General features: G+C 38.2%; 1 protein-coding gene across 1 annotated transcript; it reads left to right on the plus strand.

Annotated features, from left to right (window-relative positions):
• The first annotated feature begins 4,720 nt into the window (after positions 1-4,720).
• LOC141251096 (uncharacterized) lies at positions 4,721-15,587 on the plus strand. The gene is made up of 19 exons (XM_073670221.1): positions 4,721-4,761; positions 7,835-7,946; positions 8,015-8,110; positions 8,188-8,300; positions 8,378-8,444; positions 8,519-8,611; positions 8,695-8,838; positions 9,529-9,617; positions 9,704-9,809; positions 9,885-9,972; positions 11,445-11,563; positions 11,638-11,802; positions 11,891-12,063; positions 12,149-12,258; positions 12,638-12,747; positions 12,821-12,931; positions 13,014-13,124; positions 13,826-14,374; positions 15,477-15,587. Exons 1-19 carry the CDS (start codon positions 4,721-4,723, stop codon positions 15,585-15,587), a joined length of 2,508 nt encoding a protein of 835 aa, XP_073526322.1.
• Positions 15,588-23,624: the final 8,037 nt, after the last annotated feature.

Raw genomic sequence — 23,624 nt, forward strand, 5'->3', positions numbered from 1 at the left:
CACTGATACTAAAGGAGTGAGATTTTTACCCATAATTGTTTACAAACCAATCATCATATTCCTTTCGTACTTATTGAATTGTTTAGTTATTAGAATCAAACAAAAAACCCCAATTGGTTACTACATGGTTGCATAACTGGAAATAAATTGTCTTTCTGGCTCTCTTGGGATTCGACCCCTACTTCCCACTTTACTAAGTGGATAATTGAGTTGGGTATCTTTGAAAGACATAACGACTTTAGTCTCATCAGTTCCATTTGCATGAATTAAGCTTGCATTTTCCGATGATGTCAAAAGGGGGAAGTAAACAGGTACATTCCATATTCGGCTAAGGGGGAAGTTATTAGACCATCTTGGTCTAAGGGGGAACAAAGGTAATCTCGCTAAAGCTCTTAACAAAGATATTTGATCTTATTGCTATATCTGAAATACTTAGTTTAAGCTAAATTGCATATCTGTAGATTAACTGAGTTTGTTCGCAAAACATTTATATACTTACATGTGTATGGGTTTGTCATCATCAAAAAGAGGGAAATTGTTGGTTTGAGCTAGAGTTGGAATGAGCTATCTAAACCATTCCGCTTGTTTTAATGATAACAAACTCAAGTATTTGATGTCCTTTATGTGTTTCAAGCTAACCAGGTCAAGCTCGAGCAGTTTAGGGTGTAGCTTTAACAAAAGCGGACTAGCTTTGACCATGAAGGGTCTAGCTTGAGTCTAGCGGGGAAAGCTGAATCTCGCCAAGACAGAATAAGGTTCTAGAGAAGAAATAAGAAGAGCAAAGTTCTAACTTTAAGCCAGCGGGTCGCACTTCATAGCTAGAGGATCGAGCTTCAAGTAAAGAGAAGAGAAGAAATACAAGTATTGGATCCAGCGCCTCCACGGGTGGAATCCTGGAGAAGCGCTTAGGAGATTTGGTCCAAGGAAGGAAGGCGTTGAAGCTGGAGCTAAAGAGAAAGAAGAACAACTGGAGGTTATTAGATCTTTCTACTTTAGGAGAGTGGATATACGAGGATCACTAAGCTGGAAAAATCAAGAGAAGCACGTGGGTGAGGATTTCCAACATGGAAGCGAGATCGTCAAGTTGAAGAAGCACAAAGTGATGCCGTGTGTAGATGCAATTCTGGTATGAAGTTGATCACGCGGATTGCTCAGGTGGCGTTCTTTCTTGTAACTCAAGTGTAGAAAGTCTAGCTTTATGAGAATTAGTTAGATTTCTATATAAGGTGTGCAATATGTGTTGTTAGGCACGAGCAGAGAGCTGAGTGAATGAGCATAGAGCTGAGCAAACGAGTAGAGAACTAAGCGAACGAGTTGAGAGAGTGAGCTGAGTAGAGCTACATAGAGATTAAGGCGATGTACTTAGAGCTATAGCCTAAAACACTTAGAGAACTTGAGAGAGTGATTTACTTGTATGAGTTGAACGAAAACTTGTATATAGAGTGAGTGTTGCACTAGAGAGAACCTTGGAGAAAACACTAGAGTGAAGCTAGGTGTAGTTTAAGAGTGTTTGTCTCAAGCTTAATTTGTAATTGAACTTTTTCTAATACAATCTAGTGTTGAGTTTTTTCTCGGACTTGCTAGAAGTCTAGGGTTCTCACCTTGAATAATTCTTGTGCAAGAGCTAAACATATTTAATTCATATTACTTGTGCTTCATTGTAGCTAATCTCGTTTCCGCACTTAGAGTTCTATGATTCATGTAGCTATAGAGCTACTTTGAGATTATAATCGATCCTACAATGTACTATAAGTAGACCAACAAACCAAGAGGTGAGTAAGTGGTTACCAAAAGTAGCAATCTTGTAAAAGTGAAAGCAACTTGAAAAACATGACAAAGTGGATCAAATGGTTAGGGTTGGTAAGCAAGTTATTTGGGAAAAGCAAAGCAAAATTGGCAAGTAAGAACACCAAGAACACAAACACACCAAAACAAAGATGAAAACAGGCCAAACTGAGGACAAGGTGTGAAGTTGTGCAAGTAAATCTAGAGAAGGAAGATTGATGACTTAGATTGAAGCCAATGGCTAACTGATACCAATTAGTACGAGTGCCTAGCATGCAAGGATCGTGGCTCCAAGGGCATCTCCTCCTCGACTCAAGACAAGGGAGGCTACACGGAGAATCTGGCGGTGGATGTAGGGACGAACGTGGTAACATTGCTGGGAAGGGTGAAGACAGTAACGATATTGTGTTAGGGAAAGTGCAAGCAAGGGGTGATCACGAAAGTGGACTAGTGTTTGAGATGATGCTTGAGAAATGATGGAGGCGAGGAGGTTCGTGTTTGAGGAGGTGTTTGCAAGAGAACTAGATATGTGACCAGCGACCTGGTTTGGAACAAGAGGAGAAAAGCTCACTTCAACATTTTTCAAATTGATTTCAAGCTGGATAACACTAAGGGATAACACCCTTATATAGAATTTTACATCGATAAAATCCCAAGACCCAATAACCCAGGTTTAGGCCCATGAGGAGACCGGGGTGCCCCTCAAGGGTCCCACACATCTTCAAACACAACTATCATACAAAGTTTAAATTATTAAAGAAAGATAAAAAAGAGAAAACAGATAGGTTATTGCTCTAGCTAGACGACACAAAGTGATATAGCGCTATATGTCACTTCGAGATCCTTGTGAGAATTCGATCTTCATAGATCGTGGTTGGTGGTTAGGAAGGTCTTTACTTGAACTTGGACCTTCCGAACAACATCGTTGTTGGTCTCACGCGCTGCTATAGATTGTACGGCTTGAGATATTTCTCTTGCTCTTGCTCGTGTTACGGGTCCAGTAGACTTTACTTCGAGTGCCTTCTCCTCTTGTGTCGTTGTGAGATTTCCCATGCTATCAACATTGCTTAAACCCTTAATTGGATTCTCAATATCATATTTTTGAGTCCTTGACTCTTTGCTGTGTACCGTACAAAATGGTATTAAGGAACTCTTTCGTCAAAAATTTCATCCTATCTTCTTGCATAACCTGCTATAGTGGTGTTGATTTTGGCTTTTCACTCAGAGTGTCTTATGTTAGACTATATCAAAGAATAACTTGCTCAATATTGACTCTCCGAGACTTAGTAGAAAATGTTTAACTTGTCACATCATTGTCATTTTCGCTGTTTTTTTTGTCAACCATGAAGGTGGTCATGAATACATTTATGGTTCCAAAGACAACAACGAATAAAACTCAGACCATCTTATAAGAGACCTCTGAAGTCACTTTGAGATTGCAAGAATCATGGAGTCGTATACAAGATCCTCAACTCCCTCTCAGTCATATACGTTGGGTCCGTCATGAAGCTAAAGTCACTCCTCCAAGCAATGTCAGAAGCGGACAACTCGTGTCTGAAGCATAACTCAGATGCTTTTTCCCGTCACGACAACTCCTAGACTACTTCCAAGCCAAGTCGTAGTCTCCCAAAGGAGACAAAACCTGAAAGACAAAGACGACTTCTGTCTCCCTCGGTGGTCACAAGTAGCGCAACGTGCAACTTAGGTGATCTTGGCTGATGAAATAACGTTGCATAACTATGTCATGTATATAATTGAGTTTGTTGGTTTCTTATGTTTGCTTAGTTAACTAGTAGCTTGTTCACATTATTACTAGAGTCAAGTAGGAGTCAAGTGTGGTTAACTTGAAGTCATATTAGACAAGTAGTGGAGTTACTGGGGTAAGGTAGCTATTTGAGTTGTGATTTATGAGTACTTTGAATATTTCTTGTAAGGCTATAAGTAGCCAATTTTTCCAGTAAATCTAATTAAGTTATACGTAGAACTATTGATCTGAATTCTATAGTACCTGCACTCCCAATTGAGAGGTTGTTAGAAGTTGTCGAATGTCCATCTGAACAAGAGGATAAAGCGAGAAAGGAGGCAAACCTCGTCTTTGATTAAGAGTTCATGAGAAGGTTTGGATAAAAGGAGAGGTTAACAAATATGGAGTGTTTCAGTCCATGCATTTTAGATGCATTTGTTTTGTTATTTCTAAATATTTAAATGTCTTTTTCCGTTATTTTATGCTCACAATCACCAATCATCTCTTTTAATCTACTTTAACTGAACACCCATTTTTTCATCTCCTTTTTTTGTACAACCATATGCTTCGTGGTCTATTTTTATCTTTATCTATTTATTTCTTCTTCATCTAGTTTAACAAATTCCATTATCTTTATCTACATTATATGATAATATTTTCATCTGGTGAAAAGAAACACACAAAAGTTGGAGAAACTAAAAATAAAATGTGAGAAACTTTTGCTTCTATGAGAAATAAGAATGAATGACGCTCTTTGGATTTGAAAAATCCAATGGCTAAGATTCAACCTCATTTAATACGAATTGATTAAATCAGCATCGTTGACCAGTTGTTAACCGCCCGTTGACTTTAGTTTTTTAGAGTCAAAAAATGTATTTTTACAGGGGATTTTTTCCACATAAAATATGTAACATTTTTGCTTAAAAATGGGTGATATTTTATACTAGAATGTGCTATAAATTTGCATATATATTGTATGAGATTTATGAAAACAAAATCTACCATGTTTTAAATGTGCAAGATTTTTTTATTAAAAACATGCAATGATTTGAACGTGTAAGTGCAACAAAGTTGTAAATATTTTGTATTACATTTCGAGTGATAATATTTTAAATATTTATATATATTAGTAGCATTTACATATACATTTACTAGGAAAATCTAGCACATATATAGAAAATAAATGCACACATGATTAAGAAGGTTATATTAATACTAGTGATGGCATGCCCGTGCTACGCACGGGCTATTGTGTCTTTTCTTTTTTTTTAAAGAAAATTACTTTTATTGAAGAGTTGTGTGCTTTGCACGGACTTGTGTTTGGGTTGTTGGATCTTTGTATATGTGAAAACATATAATTGAGGCGACATTCTCCTTAGAAATTAATAGAATAATTTGTTGCTTTAATATACAATTTGCATTGCCGGTCAAGCACATACTTGCAATTGAAGCTTTTTTTATTACGTAACTTGTGTGACCATGTGTGATACTCCATGGATTATTGTCATTACATTGTTTTTGATTAGGTATATAACCTTTCGTTGTTATTATTTGAGCTTATTTTTTAAAATTTTAATTTCCAATTCATCCACTATATTAACTAACATCGTAAAATGACAACAAATTATATACACATATTAAGAATTGAAGGTAATAGAAAAGATGGAAGAAAACATGCAGAAGAATAAAAATTTATAGGAATAAATTGACATTAAGTTTGACTTCGCTTTGATATTGATCATCTTTTCCCAATCATAAAACCACTCAATTTTTTTATTCGTATGTATAGATTCATGGTGATGGCCACTCTTATGAGACTGCATGTGTGCATTCATTTCTGTATTTATGGAGGGATAGAGGTTATGCTTTGACTTCTGCAAAGAAGGGTCGGAACATAAAAAGAGAAAAGGTTTAAGATGGTTTTGAGAATGAGAATATTTAATTGTACAAAAGGATATGAAATGAATTACGTGGAGTCTTGGAATTCAAAGAGACATGAAGTTAAATTTAGTTAATTTGACTATTTATCTTCCATAATCAAGTAGAGGGTTAATACAACTTCTATTTTATTTGAGAGTTTTTCGTTTTTCTTTCGCATTTATTTAAAAAATGATCAATAATAAAATAAGGTATGTTGAGAAATATGCTTAAAAAAACTCAACTTTATAAGGATTATGATACGATATGATGTATAGATTCATGGTGAAAGGTTCTCTTATAGGACTATATGTGTGTGTTCATTTATTTATTTATAGAGCAATGAAGGTGATGCTTTGACTTGTGCAAAGAAGGGTCGGAACATAGAAAGAGCAAATGTTCAATGCGGTTTCAGAATAAGAAAGAACTTTTATTTAATAGTAATAAAGGATAAGAAGTGAATTATGTGGACTCTTAGAATTCAAAGGACGTGAAGCTTAATTTACTTAATTTGACTATTTGTCTTTTCTATTTGAGTAGAAGTCTAATGCAATTTTCATTTTATGTGAGAGATTTTAGTTTTTCTTTCACACTTATTTCCAAAAAGATGATTAAAGAAAATAAGGGCAACTAGGGAAATTTAAACAAAATCCAAGTTGAGTTTGAGGGCATACTTCTCAAATCAATTTAGATCTAAGAAGAAACTCGAGTTTCTGATATAGAGGATCCCGTATGTGGGCAACTACAGAGCATACTTCTCAAATCGATTTAGATCTAAGAGGAAAATCGAGTTTCTGATGTGAGGATCCCGTATGTGGGCAGCTACAGAGCATACTTCTCCAAATAGAGGAAGAGAGATGAAGAGAGAAAGATATTAGAATGTCTCTATTTATAGGCTAAGGAGGAGAGATTGAGCTATTGGGCTAACCAAATTGGGCCGAACAAATTGGACTGAGTAATAGGAATTCTAGAGGTTAATGATGTCAAACAATAAGGAGGGTATTAATGATGCAAAACAATGCCAATTTTATAGTAGATTAAGATTTTCAATCATATCTAATCATAACAACCTTGTAAATTTAAGTAGAATACCTTGCACATCTACTCAGACAATCTTGCACAATTACTCGTAAAATATTGAACATTTAATAAGAATGTCTTGTACATGTGTAGAAAACTTAAGTATATTTGATGCACATTGGCAATAACCAAATTCATTAGGCTTGCACATTGTTAAGAAAAACATTTAACATTTTGTAAGAGAATCTGGCACAACAATGATATTTCAATGCACATTTACCTTTGAAGAAAATCAACTAAACCTAATCACATTCTAATGCATGTTTACTTAAATACATGCATATTACTCATACAATCTTGCACAATTACTTATAAAATCTTGCATATTTACTCACACCATTTTGCATAATTAATTTTTAAAATATTACACTTTATTCATACAATCTCTTACAGTTACTTACAAAATCTTGCACATTTATGCAGAATATCTTGCACATGTATATAAAATTGATGCACATTAGATTTTGTTGCATATTTATGTCCATCTAATAAAATGTTGCACATTGGTGGAAGAAAAAAATCGCGCTCAGATTTTTTTTATAGAAATGATCAATGCCAGCATTGACCGTTAATCGACATTGACCATTTTATTTTTTCTCATAAATAAATTTTTTTTACTGAAACTTTACTCACACAAAATATCCAATATTTGCATAGAAATAGGGCAACAAAAGATAAAATAATAAAATTGGACTGGAATCTGGCGTATTGGTGACTTTTGTTGTATGTCTGGCCGAAAGATATAGGGTCCCGCCTTCTTTGATGCCTCCACCAGGACCACCACTCAACTCAATCTCGAATCTTGATAGCGTTCTTACTTCTTCTTGTTTCGGTATGAACAACTACAAAGATACTAGTGTAGTGTCATCGAAACCCTAATGGACTGCATTCCAAGTCCGGTTTCCGATGACAGTACATCATTTCAGACACGGAGTAGTACTAGATCTTTTCCATCCTCGAAGACGGAGAAAACATAGATAACGCGTATAAAACAGACCAAGGGGAGACCATTGAGCACTAAAAAAAGAAATTAAAAAAACAGCTGTTTTCCGCCGCACAAGACACTATACAAAAACTGTTCCTTTCTGAAATTTCTCTCTCCCATTACACACTTGCTTTCCCACATTAAGCAAAGAATAAAATAAAGTGCGAGGGAAATAAGCAAAAGTAGAAGAAGAGAGTAGTGAGGACGAGTTGAAAACAGAACCCGAAACTTGGTGTAGCTTTGATTTGGTTATGAGCGATGGGCAGCAATGTGTTTCCTTTGATGTATCTGCTTCCATTGTTTGGGGCGTTTCTGTTTCAAAGCTTTTCTGGCGTGAATGGCAGCGTGGAATATGATAGCAGGGCGATCACCATTAATGGGCAGAGAAGGATTCTGATATCCGGCTCTATTCACTACCCACGCAGTGCTCCTGAGGTAAATGCTTGCTGCTTGCTGAATAATAATACAAATAATAAAGTAATGCTTAATTTGTGTTTGCCCAGATGTGGCCAGATCTCATACAGAAGGCCAAAGATGGAGGTTTAGATGTGATTCAGACTTATGTTTTCTGGAATGGACATGAACCCTCACGCGGTCAAGTAATGGATTGTGTTAATCTGTAGTTAAAGTTTCTTTCTTTAGCATATTTCTTCAATTCCTTTTTGGTTGGTTTTAGTACTATTTTGAGGGAAGGTATGATCTAGTGAAGTTCATCAACTTGGTTCATCAAGCTGGTCTGTATGTTCACCTCAGACTTGGACCGTATGTTTGTGCTGAATGGAACTTTGGGTTAGGTTTCTTCTTCTGCTTTGAAATGGCTTGTACATCACTGCATTGGCTGACATATGTGGGTGTGTCATTTTCAGGGGTTTTCCTGTGTGGCTAAAGTACATTCCCGGAATCAATTTCAGAACAGATAACAAGCCTTTCAAGGTTGAAATCTCGCCCCTTTACTATTACAATTCGATATTGTTTATCCAGATCCCTTAAACTTGGGTGTTTTGAAGGCGGAAATGCGCAAATTTACCAGGAAGATTGTCAATATGATGAAAGAAGAAAAGCTATTTGAAACCCAGGGAGGCCCCATTATTCTATCACAGGTACACTTATGTTCTTGCCGTTTCTTCCATGACCATCATCATTAGTCATATAAATTGAGTGTCTATTTCTACAATTTGAATAGATTGAGAACGAATACGGACCGATGGAGTATGAACTGGGTGCGCCAGGTAGATCATACACTAAGTGGGCCGCCAGAATGGCGGTGGGGCTCCAAACTGGTGTCCCATGGATCATGTGCAAGCAAGATGATGCTCCTGATCCCATTGTAATTATCTCTGCTCTCTCTTTACCACTTTCAATCATCCCTGTTTTTCTTTCTGTGCAAAATTTTTTTTCCCATTTAACTCATAATATCTCCATTCACCAAAGATTGTCATTTTAGACATTTGCACAGGAACTAAGGAATCCAATAATTATCCTATATTCTTATTAATTTTTTCTAGAATTCCTAATTCACCTCATTTTTTAGCCAATCAGCAATCATAATTTGCATAAAAAAGATATTTTTGTTCAATTTTCAGTAAGTAATCTCGTAACTCACGACCGAAATACCTAGAATGACAACCTTTTTTCTAAAAATGAGAGGATAAAATGACATTCTTGTATGAACGAAGAGAGTAATTAGCTTGGTGGGGCTTGTATTGTTTCGGTTGTCTTCTTCTTTTTGCTGTGATGAATATTGTTTTATTTTTTGCTGAGTTGCACATGGGTTTGTTTCTCTACTTTCATATAGAAAATATGCCCATTTCTCTATATAGTGTGTACTCTTAAGCAGAATGAGTTGCATTTTTTAATCCTGTCTGACTCGGGAATATGAATATTCATTTGACTCATTCATTTGGCATCACATGAGTAGTTGGTGGATAGTGTGTGTATATTAATACTCTATGTCTTGTAGCTGAACTACATCTTGCACGGGTGATGTCAAATTCAATATTATTTTACCTGTTTTCAGATCAATACTTGCAATGGTTTCTACTGTGACTACTTCTCTCCTAACAAGGCATACAAGCCAAAAATGTGGACTGAGGCATGGACTGGCTGGTGGGTATCTATACAAAATTTAATGTGAGTAACATATGCAAAAGAAATGGGGTTTAATGCTTGTATTTTTTGAACTTCGAAACTAGGTACACTGAATTCGGAGGTCCGGTTCCTACACGACCTGCTGAAGATATGGCATTTTCCGTTGCTAGATTCATTCAAAAAGGAGGATCTTTTGTCAATTATTATATGGTCAGTTGGCGATTCTCAGTCTGGTTAACTATATAACAAAGCTTATGCCTCTACTCATGATCTTGCATTTTTCAGTATCATGGGGGGACAAATTTCGGAAGAACAGCTGGTGGTCCTTTTATCGCTACTAGCTACGACTATGATGCTCCACTTGATGAATTTGGTATTTATCTCTCACGCTCTCAAGCGTCACTCTTCACACTTTATCTTCTTTAAAAGTGTTGGATCGGTTAGCGTTATGTCCTACGAAAGCGAAATCTTTCCTTCCCTGAGACTATGCAGTGGAAATAACACAAAAAAGATACTCCCTCCGTCCTATTATGTAGTTCCTGTTATCCTTTTCGGGCGTCCGAAAAAATACTTCTCCCTTTCTGTTTATAGAAACTTTCAACATTTTAATTTATCTCTTCCAATACACTTTCTCTTTATCCAACATCTTCTCTCTCCTATTTCTCTTTAACCAATACACTTTATCTTCTCCCAATACCATTTATCATTATCTCTCTCCTCCTTTTTTCCATTTATTCTTCATTCAATCATTACTAGACATACCATCTAAAATCCCGAGTAATTTTGGAAACGAGCACTATATAATGGGACGGAGGGAGTAATTCAAATGAAAATTGGAACCTTTAAACACGTGATTTATAGTGGAAATTCCTAACACAAAGCTAGTATTCAAGGATTTCAAAATAGATCTACTTCTATTCATTTCTTGTTCATGTACAAATGTAGCATGAACTCAAACCCTGGATCTTGAACCTCATCTACTTAGCACCTCACAAACTCAATCTCCACAAACTCGCAGACTTCTTCTCCACGTACGTTCTGTTCTGCCTTCGTTCTTCCGGCGATCTCTACATAAGGGAATGTCCTGACCTCTCATACAAGCATCCCAATAACCTAGCCATGAAATCATATCTTTTCCTTGACTATAAAGAAAGTAAAATGATCTTCTAAATAATCTCCTAAATCAATCCTTCTTTTCTATTGCGTGATTCCTACTCATAAAGATTCCTTCAATGTCTTCAACTGCCAACATATCTTCTCTTCTTATTCTCTGTTTCCATAATCTCACGGAATTTTCAAATAATCTTAATAGTCAGATATCTTCGTTCTTTATCTTGAATCGCCAAATATCTTCAGTTTCCAGAAATGTGCCTTTTCTTTTAATTCCTTTTCGTCAAACTATCTTTTCTGGAATATTTAACTTGTTCTCGAAGGTTTTTATCGATCTTGATTTCATTCCTCGATCTCGCCTTTCCTTTCTTTCTCTTTCCACAGGTAGCATTATCTAGGCAAGTAAGCATTCCCTGACTTGTTTCCCTTGACTTCAATACCTGTGATAACTTAATAAATCCTGAAACAATTCAATCACACTTGTTAGAATCTTTGTTACCGTCAAAACACTCAAGAATCTTAAGTAAAAGTAAAAAACCTACATAACACATATAACATAGCCATCTATAATCTGTTACTATCAAGGTCATTACTAGTGTTAATTTCACAGTCTGGTACGCCTCTGTTGTCATTTGAATTGGTTTAAATAAATCTTAAACTGTCTCGTCCGTTGGTAGTTAAAACCCTTCCAACATCCAAAAATTTATAATTTAAATTATCTTATACTTTATGCAGGACTCTTAAGACAGCCTAAATGGGGCCATCTCAAGGATTTGCATCGAGCAATCAAGCTTTGTGAGCCAGCTTTGGTATCCAGTGATCCTGTACTTCTCAAACTTGGAAACAGTCAAGAGGTTATTTAACCAACTTTTCTTTTGATTTTAGAAAGACTATATCCGTATCTATAATTTTGTAATTCTTAACGCAGGCTCATATTTTCAAGTCAAGTTCTGGTTCTTGTGCTGCATTCCTGGCAAACTATGACTCAAGCTCTTATGCAACAGTTTCTTTTCAAAATATGCACTACAACCTGCCACCGTGGTCAATTAGCATTCTTCCTGACTGTAAGAACACTGTCTATAACACAGCAAGGGTGAGAACTGTTTGGCGCTGAAATGGATTAGAAATCATCTCAGTTATATCACTAACAAACAATTTTTTTTATGTCTGACTATATTCAGGTAGGTGCTCAGAGTGTAGCAATGAAGATGACTCCTGTTTATCAGGATTTTATTTGGGAATCGTACAATGAAGATACTGCTGCCATGGATGACAGTGCATTTACCTTGGTAGGTTTAGTGGAGCAAGTAAATACTACCAGGGACGTCACTGACTACTTATGGTACATTACCCAGTAAGTATTTTCACTTCTTGAGTCTGTTTGTGCCATTCTGAACTTTTCTTTTGTTATTTACCTATTCTGTCTTTTTGGTCCGTAGAGTCAAGATAGACTCAGATGAAGATTTCCTGACAAGTGGGAAAAATCCAGTTCTTACCGTGCTGTCAGCTGGCCATGCTATTCATGTATTCGTGAACGGTCAATTAGCTGGTATAGCTTTTCATTTGAATGCACAATGAGGTTACTGTAAAAATACATTTTTATTCACCATGCACGGCCAGTGGTGGAACTAGGATTTTGAGTCACTGGGGGCTAATTTTTTAGGGACGAAAGTTAATCCCGGCTTTTTTAGGTATATTTTATAATAAAAAAGCTTATAATATTAGTAGATAAACTATAAATAAGTACAAACTATTTATAATTAAACTGATATAACCGAAAAATGACACAAATGTATTAATCTATCCCCAATTTGTCAAATTATCGGATCAAATTTACCATATAGGAACAAACAATCATATAATTTTATTAAATTATTATTTAAACATATATTTTTATTAAAGTTGTTTGTTCTACTTTTTACCGGCAGGAACTGCGTATGGTAGTCTTGAAGACCCGAAACTGACGTTCAGTGAAGGAGTGGATTTGAGAGCTGGTGTTAACAACATAGCCTTGCTCAGTATTGCTGTTGGCCTCCCAGTTAGTTCTCTTCCCTGATTTGTCAGAATTGCACATTTATGCAATAGTTAGCTTAAAGTTTGTTTCTTTGCAGAATGTAGGTCCACACTTTGAGACATGGAATGCCGGCGTACTTGGACCAGTCACACTTAACGGTTTGAATGAAGGCCGGCGAGATTTAACGTGGCAGAATTGGTCGTATAAGGTTTGTGTAGAATAGAATATCTGAGTAGGTTTGAGTTGAAATGTGTGTTGCGTTCTAACACAGACGTTACGTGTAAAATCAGATCGGTCTAAGGGGAGAGACGTTAAATCTTCATTCTCTTGCTGGGAGCTCGTCTGTCGAGTGGGTGGAAGGAGCCTATGTCCATGACAATGAGCCACTTACTTGGTACAAGGTATGTTTGTTGTTGTTGTTAGACCTGACAATTGGGTCGGTCAGGTTGGGTTCGGGTCATGTCAGATCGAACTTTTACCTGGTCATAACGGGTTGGGTTATAAAGGTTTAGTGTCAGCTCTGGTCAACAGGTCGGTTGATGTGGATTTTTTTCCGTCTTTTTGTAATGTTTTCTTAAATACCCCTCTGTATACAAATACATGTCATTTTAGGACAATTTTGTTGGACATAAATACATGTCGCTTTACCAGCTTTTTTCTTATCTTACCACATTTACCCCTATTCAATTATTACATTAAAGTTACTTTATTTCTCCAAACATTGCTTTTTACATTTCAAATAACACTTTACTAGAGTTATTTAGGGAAATAAAACTCTACCTCAAATATGTGAAATTTGTCTAATGACGAGTATTTGTATCTGAAGGGAGTAATAAAAATATTTTTTAAATAAATAAAAAAATAACTTTATTTAATTAAAATAAAGACAAAATATTACTCAATTTCGTATTTTTTATGTTTATATTTTTGGCCCAACGGATCGGGTCATACTTTGAGTCAGGAATTTCTCGGATCACCGGGTTAGGTAAAAAAAGCTTTCGTGTAGAAACATGTCAGGTTTAGACACAGAAACGGGTCGGGTCGATTTTTATTAGGTCTAGTTGTTGTTCTTGTTGTTGAGCTGGATTGTGGTTGCATGCAGACGAATTTCGATGCCCCGCCTGGAAACGAAGCTCTAGCCTTAGACATGGGGAGCATGGGCAAAGGGCAAGTCTGGATAAACGGAGAGAGCATAGGGCGGTACTGGCCTGCGTATAAAGCAGCAGAGGGGGCGTGCGGGGGCGAGTGCAGCTATTCAGGATATTATACCGAAAAGAAATGCTCCGTGAACTGTGGGGAGCCCTCGCAAAGATGGTACCACTTACCACGGTCATGGCTGAAACCGAAGGCAAATCTAATGGTGGTATTGGAGGAAATGGGAGGAGACCCGAGATGGGTGTCGCTGGTGAAGAGAGAGATAGGTAGTGTTTGTGCCGACATACACGAATGGCAGCCTACGTTGTTGAACTGGAAACTCCGCACATCAGGGGCTGTAAATAAGCCCTTGCGCCCCAAAGCTCATCTATGGTGCGCTCCCGGCCAGACTATCTCCTCTATCAAATTCGCTAGCTTTGGAACGCCGCTTGGTCAATGCGGTAACTACACGCAATCCTCCTGCCATGCCTCCAAATCCTATGATGTTTTTCAAAAGGTGCGTACATTCTATTGTTAAATGTTAAGATATCAGACATCCGAAGTTGGGAGATAACAAGTCTATTATACATACGTAATGGATTACTCCTGTTGTCATTTGATTTTAGGACGGAATCCTGCTAAGATAATCTATAATAGTGATATTAAGAGAAGATAGAATAGTATTATAGGCCATGTTTAGAAAGAAAATTTAAATAGTGTGTAAGAATTTTTTAGTTGTTTAAAATTACCATTATACAGTATCATGTGAGACCATCTATAATGGTGATACTCTTATCATAAGTTATTTTTAAAAAGAAAATTAAAATAGTGAATAAGAGTTCTTTTAGTGGTTCAAAATCATTATTAGACTTGAGCATTATGTTTGTGATATTCACTCTTAAGTATTTTATGATAGAAATTGGATCCAATTCCAATCTATTATTTTATAGTGTGTTGTATATTATTTAATAACGTAAAGTGATGCAAAAAGTGTAAAAAATGCATTATGAGACTCTAGATAAGAGCATCCACAATGGTGATCTCCAAAAATTCTCAACTTTAAATTAGTAAAAAAGAAAATTAAATAAATAAGGGAATGTGTCATAAAAAGTAAGTAATCATGTCAAAAACTCTTACACAAAGTTCTTCTTCAAGAACTAATTGTATAGATTTTTGTGAAAATCTCTTACAATTTCTCTTACACATCTATTTTATCTTTATCTAAAAATAAGAAGAGATCTCCTAAAGATCACCATTGTGGATGCTCTTATCATCATTGTGGGTTGAAAGTATCATAAGATAAAATGTGTAAGAGAGAGTATAATAACATCTTCAATGGTGATATTCTCCCTTACACATTTATAAGACAAATCGGGTCCATTCTTTATTACTTTATTTAAAATAATGTTAAAGAGGTGCTACAATAGTTTGTATTTGATGACATATGATAGATATAAAAAATAAAGAACAAAGATTATAATACTCTAGTTGAGTTTCACTACTGGGAGACAATAATATCATAATATAAGGTCGAAGAGTGAGAAATAATAAAAAATTACTTATGTTCTAAATGGTTGTTTCTAGTATCAACTCTCTCTCAATCTGGCTTGATTTTTCAGGAGTGCGTTGGACAACCAGGCTGCGTTGTGACTGTGGAGCCCGACCGGTTTGGTGGAGATCCGTGTCCTGACGTCATGAAGAAACTCTCTGTCGAGGCAATCTGCAGCTGAGCAGAGCGTTGGCCTTCAGATAGCGTCTTAGGTTTAGTTTGTCTTTTATTTCTGGGGGGGGTGAAGCTGTACAGAGAAGCAACACACACCGCCCTGGTATAAGGCCCCATGCAGATTCCGATGATGCCTCACCTTGTTTATGTATTGTTGCAGTACAACCTAAGAAAACTGCCCATTGATGTGTGCTTGTAGAAAGCCCTAAACATGAAAATTTTGGAACTTGTTGGTAATGGAAGTCAAAGACTTCCGGTGAACCTCCATCGTGAATATGCGTGTCACTGTCACCAAACATTCGGTCGGGGTTATCATTTATGAACAAGAGGGTTTAGTATACTCCCTCCGTTCCCTTATAAAGATCTCATTTTAAAACGCAATACTATTCATAATTTATGGTTGTTATCTCGATTATTCTAAATGTATAAGAAATAAAATAGTCATGTGTGATCTAGTTTTATTCGTCTGAATAAGTACTTTAATAATATTAAAATTTTATAATTTTTGGAGTTGTATTATTAAAGATATTAACGAAACAAAACACGTCTCGACGAATGTGTAAAATTGAAATGAGAACTTTATTTAGGGACAGAGGGAGTACTATTTGTGCGTTTCAATATAAAATAGTTACAAATTGTAATTTGAGATGAAAATGAAAATGTAGGTATTTTGCTAATGTAAAATATTTGTGTTTAAAAGATTTTTTTTTAAAACAAAACGTAGAATTCCTGCGTGTAGAAGGATTCCTACATTGGCTTGTATTAGAAAAAAATTTGAACATAACTTTCGGTTCTGTCTTTCATAAGTTTGATTTCGTCTTCATTTTCCTTAGTTATCCTTCGTCTTCCTCTAAACTCGGCGCCTCCCTCCAGTTCCTACACTGGCGAACCCGATAGAGAGATTTCTAGCCGGTTCTATAATGGTAACCCTGAACACCAAATTGACGTCTTCTTCCTAGACGATAAGCAATGAAAACGGATTTTTGGTGTCCTCTTCCCACATCACAAGGACGTCGTCTTCCTAGCCCGCCTTGAATCTCGGCGTCTCTTGCATATATTTCAATGGTGGCCCCTTTCCCCGTGTTGTTGAAGATTCTGGCAAGAGTCTAAATACCTCATATTGGGGCTTATAACACTCTTAATGAACCGAAATTGAAAATTTAGGCACGTTTAGTCAAATAAAGCTTATTCTCATTAACATCTTCAACTAAGTATAATTATAGAGATTCTCGACTCATACTTATTCTCAGTAACATCTTTAACTAAGTAGAATTTTAGGGATTATCAACTCATACTTGGACCAAATGGGCCAACATTTTCAATTTTGGCCCATTAAGGGTGTTAGAAACTCAATAACCTTTCTTAGTCGATACATGAAGCAAGTATGAGTCGAAAATCTTTATCATTGTACTCAATCAAAGATGTTAATGAGAATAAGCTTCGTTTGGGCCAAATGTGCCAACATTTTCTAGGGCTGGGAACTATCGGTTATTGGTATTTTTTTAGCCTATCCGCAAGGTGAATTTTTTTAGTCGGGTTCAGTTCCTGAGAATTTTAGTGAGGAACCGACATTATCCAAATCCGCAATTTAATCGCTTCTAAAGTGAGTTCCTAACATTTTACGCATACGTCATAATTCAGTTCCAAAAACAGTTATTCGATTCCCCGATTTAGTTATGCCCTAACTGGTGCACAACCAAAAACAAGAAGCCTTCCTCTCCTTTCTCTTGACTAAGCTCTTGATAGCTCGACACTGTTAGTGACTTTCTCTTGAAATTCGATTATTACTTAACAAATTTAGTTATCAACAAAGTTGCTTGAATCAGAGCGAAATAGGTTGACATTGTCGACGATTCTGTTCCGTAATCCATATCGGAAGGCTGCAAATTTGGAAATTGGGTAAATTGGAGTCGGGAGATAGAGATTTGAGATCCAAGAAGACGAAGAACAAGATTAAAATCAAGATTGGGTAGAAGAATTCGACGGAATTGAAGAAGAATCGGGTATGAATCCATAGAATTATAAGGTGTCATGGTGGGTTGGTGGTTGTCGGCGCGAGGTAGAAATTGTGCTTGATAGAATTAGGTCGAAGAAGAATAACAAAAATAACATGCCTAATTTCTTAGAATAGTAATATCCCGTACCAGAGAAAATATACAAGAACCGAACCGCAAAAAACATTATATATAAATACACAAGAACCACACCGAACCGCACATTTTTGTGCGGTTCGGATCGGTTCTTCGGTTTCACGGGTATGAAGTCCAACCCTAACATTTTCTATTTCAAATTAAAGATGTTAGTGATCCAATACACTTTCTTATTCAATAAACTAATAAAATTCTAATTCAGTCCTCAATGTCACAACGGGCTTGCAAAATTCTGCTTCTTCTTTGATAGCTCTAATGGATGGAGCGTGATCCAACTTTCCAAATTCTCTCAAATTTGCAGGCCTCCATGCCTTTCCATTAGCTCTAAAATTTGTATACTAGCAATATGCAACAGCTCTAAACTGTTTTCCATTTTTTGGAACAAAAGAAAGATGAATAACACCTATCCAACAGACCTATCGGGATCACATGCTTCTTTAAGCTGTCCAACACATAATAGAGTCCAAATGTCTTGCAATTAAGGCTTCATCCAAATTCTATCTCGTATTCTCGTAGCTTGATGTTTTTCTATCGTAATGAAGAGTTATCATATACATCTTTTGTGTCCAACGAGCCTATATATCCAATAAAGTTTAGAAATCGTTTATGATTTTGGAGAAGCTCTTATATTGATTACCGTCTTGCAGCGATTAGCAGAAAATGTATAACGGGTCAAGACTACAAACTGCCAGAGGGTCAGGGACCAATGAATATGTTCGGACCAATAAGTTTTTCGTTCGTCCTAAGAATTCAAAACTTTTGGATAGCAGCAAAGGGTTCGGTCCTGACCAAGGCATGGCAGCAGGTATTGCCAGAAAGCCTAACAGGGATATATGGAGCATGACGGAAGCGGAAGAATGAGCTTAATCATTCTTGAAGACAAGCCGAGTGATCAAGGCTACTATTAAGGTCGATGGTTACATTGTTTATGGTAGACGTAAGAAGGGTAGCAAGCCTAATGTGGTTTAAGTAGTTTATATGCTGAGAAAGGGGTACATAGGTCTATTGATAGGAAGAGGATATCCTCTATCAATAGCCGTTATTGGTAGGGAATTATGAGAGTAGAAGCTTGGAGTGAGTCACCCTTTAGTATAAATAAAGAGTGGAGGTGAGGAATCAGGTATTCAGAAAGTTGTAAGGAACTTCGGGCTAGGCCTTGGACTCTAGAGTAGGGATTGTCTGCTTGTATAAATTTCCGGGTGTTGGGGTTTGTCCAATCTGAGTTTAAGCTTTTCTTTTGGTTTCTACTCTCCTCTTTCAACAATTCATAAAAGGGAGGCGGACCTGCTTGTTAAACTTGAAGATGCTCAGATCAGGTCGCAAACATCTCTTAGTATGACCCTTATTGCTCAGAATTAGAAGCCCCAGTTGGAAATGGATATTTCCCTCCAACAGGAAGAATTACATGGCTTCAAAGCCTAAAGAAGAATGACTTAAGTTGGGGAATGGAACACCTCACTTTTCCATGCCTCGACTATGACCAGGCGGAGAATCAGAGCACATCAAGATGAGGATGATCCATGGATTGAAGAAGTGGGTGAGCTGGAATGTCATGTCACCTCTTTACAACATCAATAATGAAGAGTTGTTTCCGATTTGGACTTCCCATGGCTGCTTATCGCGAGATTGCTGGATTTAGATTGGATCGAGCTTAAGTGGGAGTTTACTGTGACTGAGATCGGAATGTAGGTGATGCAGATAGGATGACTTAAGGCCCGGTCTGTGACTCGGATGGCTATCATCCATGCTTCTTTCATGCGAATTGAGATATCATGGGTGCCTCACTTATCAAGTTGGTTCAGGAATCCTTCAGATCTCGATCATTGCCGGCTGGACTAAACAAGACACTTATCTCCCTTATCCCCAAAGTCACAAATCCGGATAAGTTTAGTCAACTCCATCCATTTATTCTTTGCAATGTCGTTTAAAAAACTATTAGTAAGGTGCTTGTGAATAGAATGCAAAGTCTACTTCCGAGTTTGATTGGCCCAATGCAAGGAAGCTTCACTCCTAGATGTCTTATCTCGGACAACATCATGTTAGATCCAGAGGCTGTCCACCCCATGAGGAAAAGGGAAAAGGAAAAAGTTGGGTGGATGATTGTCAAGGTTGACCTCGAGAAGGCTTATGACAGACTCCATTGAGATTTTATTAATACTATACCGGTTTCCATGACTGTTGGATTGAAGGGATTGACCATGCATTAGCTCCTTCAAATTGAATGTCCTTTGGAATTGTGAGAGTACCGAGTTTGCTTTTTGCCAGAATTGAGAAAATATAACAGGTACATGCATCACAAAGGTTGATTTGTGATAATTACGAGTCGATTTGATTGATTTTTGGTAAATGACCTTTAGAGATATTCGTGGGATTTAATTTCGGGTTGAAGGTTTTGTTTGATCGGATTGGAAGATCTTGTGACCATTGGAGCCGTTCCTTGATTGCCTTATCCTTCCACCGCCTTCCAAAATTCCCTCTCTGCTTTCCTTAATTACGAAGATTTCTTGCTCCCCAACATTCCCTTTCTCTCCACGTTATATACTAGCCTCACCTCTTCCCAAAACCCTAACTCTCCTGCAAGTCCTCACCTTTTCCTCTCAAAGAAACCCAATTGCATCCTCCTGTAACCCTTCCGACCTTTCCACCCCCCTCTCCTGTAAACGACGAGTAGTAGGAAGCTCGAACGAGGACTCCGATAATGGTGATGTTGGTATTCCGATGTCTCGGTGTATCTCTCGGTCCTTTGCGAGAAAGCATGTTCTTTGAGTTCTGCCTTCCTCCTCGTTTCCCCTTACGTACTCGCTTTCCTCCAAAACTTCTAATACATGCAGGCTTCTTCTCGATTACAATCTTTGTGAAGTTGAGTATGTGTTGATGGCTATGCATCTATGGCACAACCCATCCAAGTTGACGAAGATCAGGTATGTGCCTTGTATTCTCAGTTCCGTCTTCTGTGGTCTTGTGGTGACATGCTAACATGGATAAACAAATATTGAGGAGTAGTCAATAGTGTTCAACTCCAATGAAATCTCTTGGATATTAGATGTTCCAATGGGTGGCTTCTATACCCCTTGGTGGAAAACGATCGGATGAGTTAATCCAGGGAAAAGAAGTTGCGTATATCAGACTATTTGGGAGGGATCTAAGCATTATAACTACCTCCATGCTAAAAAGGGAGAGTGTCTCGCACATCGTTTCTTTATCCATGGCGTTGTCCCATGATTGGAGAGGAGAACCTCAGTCACCTTCAATGATATTATACTACTCGACAGGTTCCAAAGAAAAGTCCCAATCGAACTGCCTAGAGTAATTATAGTGCATACGGGCAGGTATGTCTACATTGTTTCAAGGGGACGACCATGCTCTCCCGTATGGCATTCACTCAAAACGCTTGTTGGAGCAGGTCTTTATGACACATTAAAGGATGAACGATCCAAAGTCTGGACAATGAGTATGAAGGACTTCAACTTGTTGAACTGCAGGAATAGACCTTCTTCTGCTCCTAGATCGTCATCAAGGGTCAATTGTGCAGGAACGAAGCCTGTTGATAATCACCACCTGACCTCTACTTCGGGCAGTGCTGATCCATAATCTGCCCTTCTGTTGCCTCAACATCTGACATTCCCTTCCAAGAAATGATGCTCCGTGAAATTCGGACTATGACAACGCACCTTGTGGTGATTAGTTCCAAGCTAGAATCTATTGACCCGACTCTTGCTCAGTGCCTGATCATTAAGTGTCTGTTGGAGCCCGGGAATGAACGCGTAGTCAACACTCTACGCGTGGACTTTTATTCTCTGACTGGGGGGATGCTGACTTCTCTTCGTGTAGTAAGTAATGCTTCTTGTTCGTTGACCCCTTCGTGTATCTTGAGATACGAGCTTCGGGTACCTACGTATCAAACCCAGAGGAGGGAGGCCTCTGGATTTGACCCTCCGACGATCAAGTCAGTATTAATTCGTGTAAAGTTTCTATACGAAGAAAAAAGGTCTTATATGCGTGAGGCTTAAGTAAAGAGAGAGAGAGAGGAAGAGAAAGTGTAAGTGTTCGCGAAGGGCTAATTGGGACTTGAACGGAATTTGGTATACGCGTAGCGAGAAAAGAGAGCTCTCGATATTGCAAAAGGTAACGAGAATGAACAGTGATCACCCCGCTTCTACTTTCCACTTCTCTATTTATAGGGTGGGACTTGGAGTGGGCCTTGGGCCTTTTTCCTGATGGGCCGCGCTTTTTACCCTCAATGTGGGCTTAAGGGTAAAAAGAGGTCCAACATCCACCCCCTTAGGGTTTGCGTGGACTTTACGCGTAAACCATACATCTCTTGTTGGAGCCCCTTTGTCTTCTCTTCAGCTTATACCATCCCTTTACCTTCTGCCACGTGTCGCTTACTTACTGGACCTCTTCTGACATTGCTTCCAATATATAAAGGGAGAAGAAGCGCCGATTCCTCATTTCTTCTTGCTTTTCTCCTTGTTTCTTCTCCCTCTTCAACCGTTTCCTTCCTCCGGCGAGCTTTGTTGTCTACTGGTGCTCTTGGTGGTTTTCCGGCGATCTTTCCGATTGTACTGGCGCGCACCCGAACTCTCAGTGAATCCATCGAACTCCTTGCACTTCCTCCTCTGCCCTCCATGTCAGGTTAGAACCTCTGTTCTCCGGCGTCGTTTATCTTCTTAACTGAACTTTTGCTTCTACTATTCCGGTGTGCGGGTGGCGGTGGGAGGCCTCCTCAAGTTATTATAATGAGGCAGTGTGATAGATGGGTGTTTCCCCTTTCTCGCCGGTCTCCTGAGTGGGGTCTCTTCCTCCATCGTTGTTCATCGTTTGGGATTCTGGGTTGATATGTTTATTTAATTAATGTCACATCCGGGCCGTCGTTTCACCTTCCCTGTCACATCAACTATTCCGCCTTTTCAACTTCCATCGTACTTTTCGATGCACTGCTGAGGATAAAAACCCCCTTTTGCCCCTGCCCTTTCGAATTCCTCTTTTCTTTAGGTTGGGTACGGTTTTTCTTGGGAGAGATTAATAATGTTTTCCGCGAGTACCTTTGTTTTTTACTTAAACCGTATTTCGCGAGAATTCATTATTTCTATCATGCTCCTAAGAATTATCTTGTGCCCATTCTAGGTCCTAGCTCCTCCAGCGACTCGCGTTCGACGTCTTCGTCCAGCGCTTCTTCGTCCAATACCCACCCCGAAGCTTCCCCTATACGAACCGCCTTCGCGCAAGGTGAACATGCCTTGACAGCCCTGAAGCTCGGCAACATCTACACTCGCGGAGCCTCGCGTGATAATCCCGGAGAGTTAGAGGGGCTCATTTCCTCCAGTGAAGATTTACACGAAGCGCGTTCCCGGTCTTCGTCTAAAGGGTATGGGAAGCAATTTCGCCGGGGAACGCTCTATGTTGTCTCTTTCAGACCTAAAGAAAATCGCTAACCAGTATCCCTTTCCCAAGGGTACTATCCTAGCGCTTCCCGAAGAAGGTTGTAAGATGGCCTTCAACTTCGATGGTTGGTATGCGATAAGCAAGCAAGCGTTGGAAGCTGGTTTTCGTCTCCCTTTGCCTCCTTGGGTTCAAATTTATCTCAGAGCACGTTTCAGCCCTACCCAACTTCACCCGATGTCTGGCGAGCCGTTTCCATTTATACTATGCGTGCCCAAGACATTGGGTCGAAGCCTTCGGCCTCGCATTTTAACTTTGTTTACTCTCCTCGAAAGATAACTGGCAACATCGGTCTTTTTACTATGCGAACCTCGGTGGAGTCGGCGTGGAAGTTGCCTACAAATGAGAAAATCTGGAAGACGCAGTGGTTTCTATTCCGTCCTCCACCCCAGGATACCTTCACGTTTGGTATCCGGACAGAGGTTTATCTTTCTGACATTACTGCTGATAAG

This window comes from Phyllobates terribilis, unplaced genomic scaffold (assembly GCF_046119375.1).
Source record: "Phyllobates terribilis strain yellow unplaced genomic scaffold, ASM4611937v1 Scaffold_6607__1_contigs__length_43280, whole genome shotgun sequence".
NCBI classification, from domain to species: Eukaryota; Metazoa; Chordata; class Amphibia; order Anura; family Dendrobatidae; genus Phyllobates; species Phyllobates terribilis.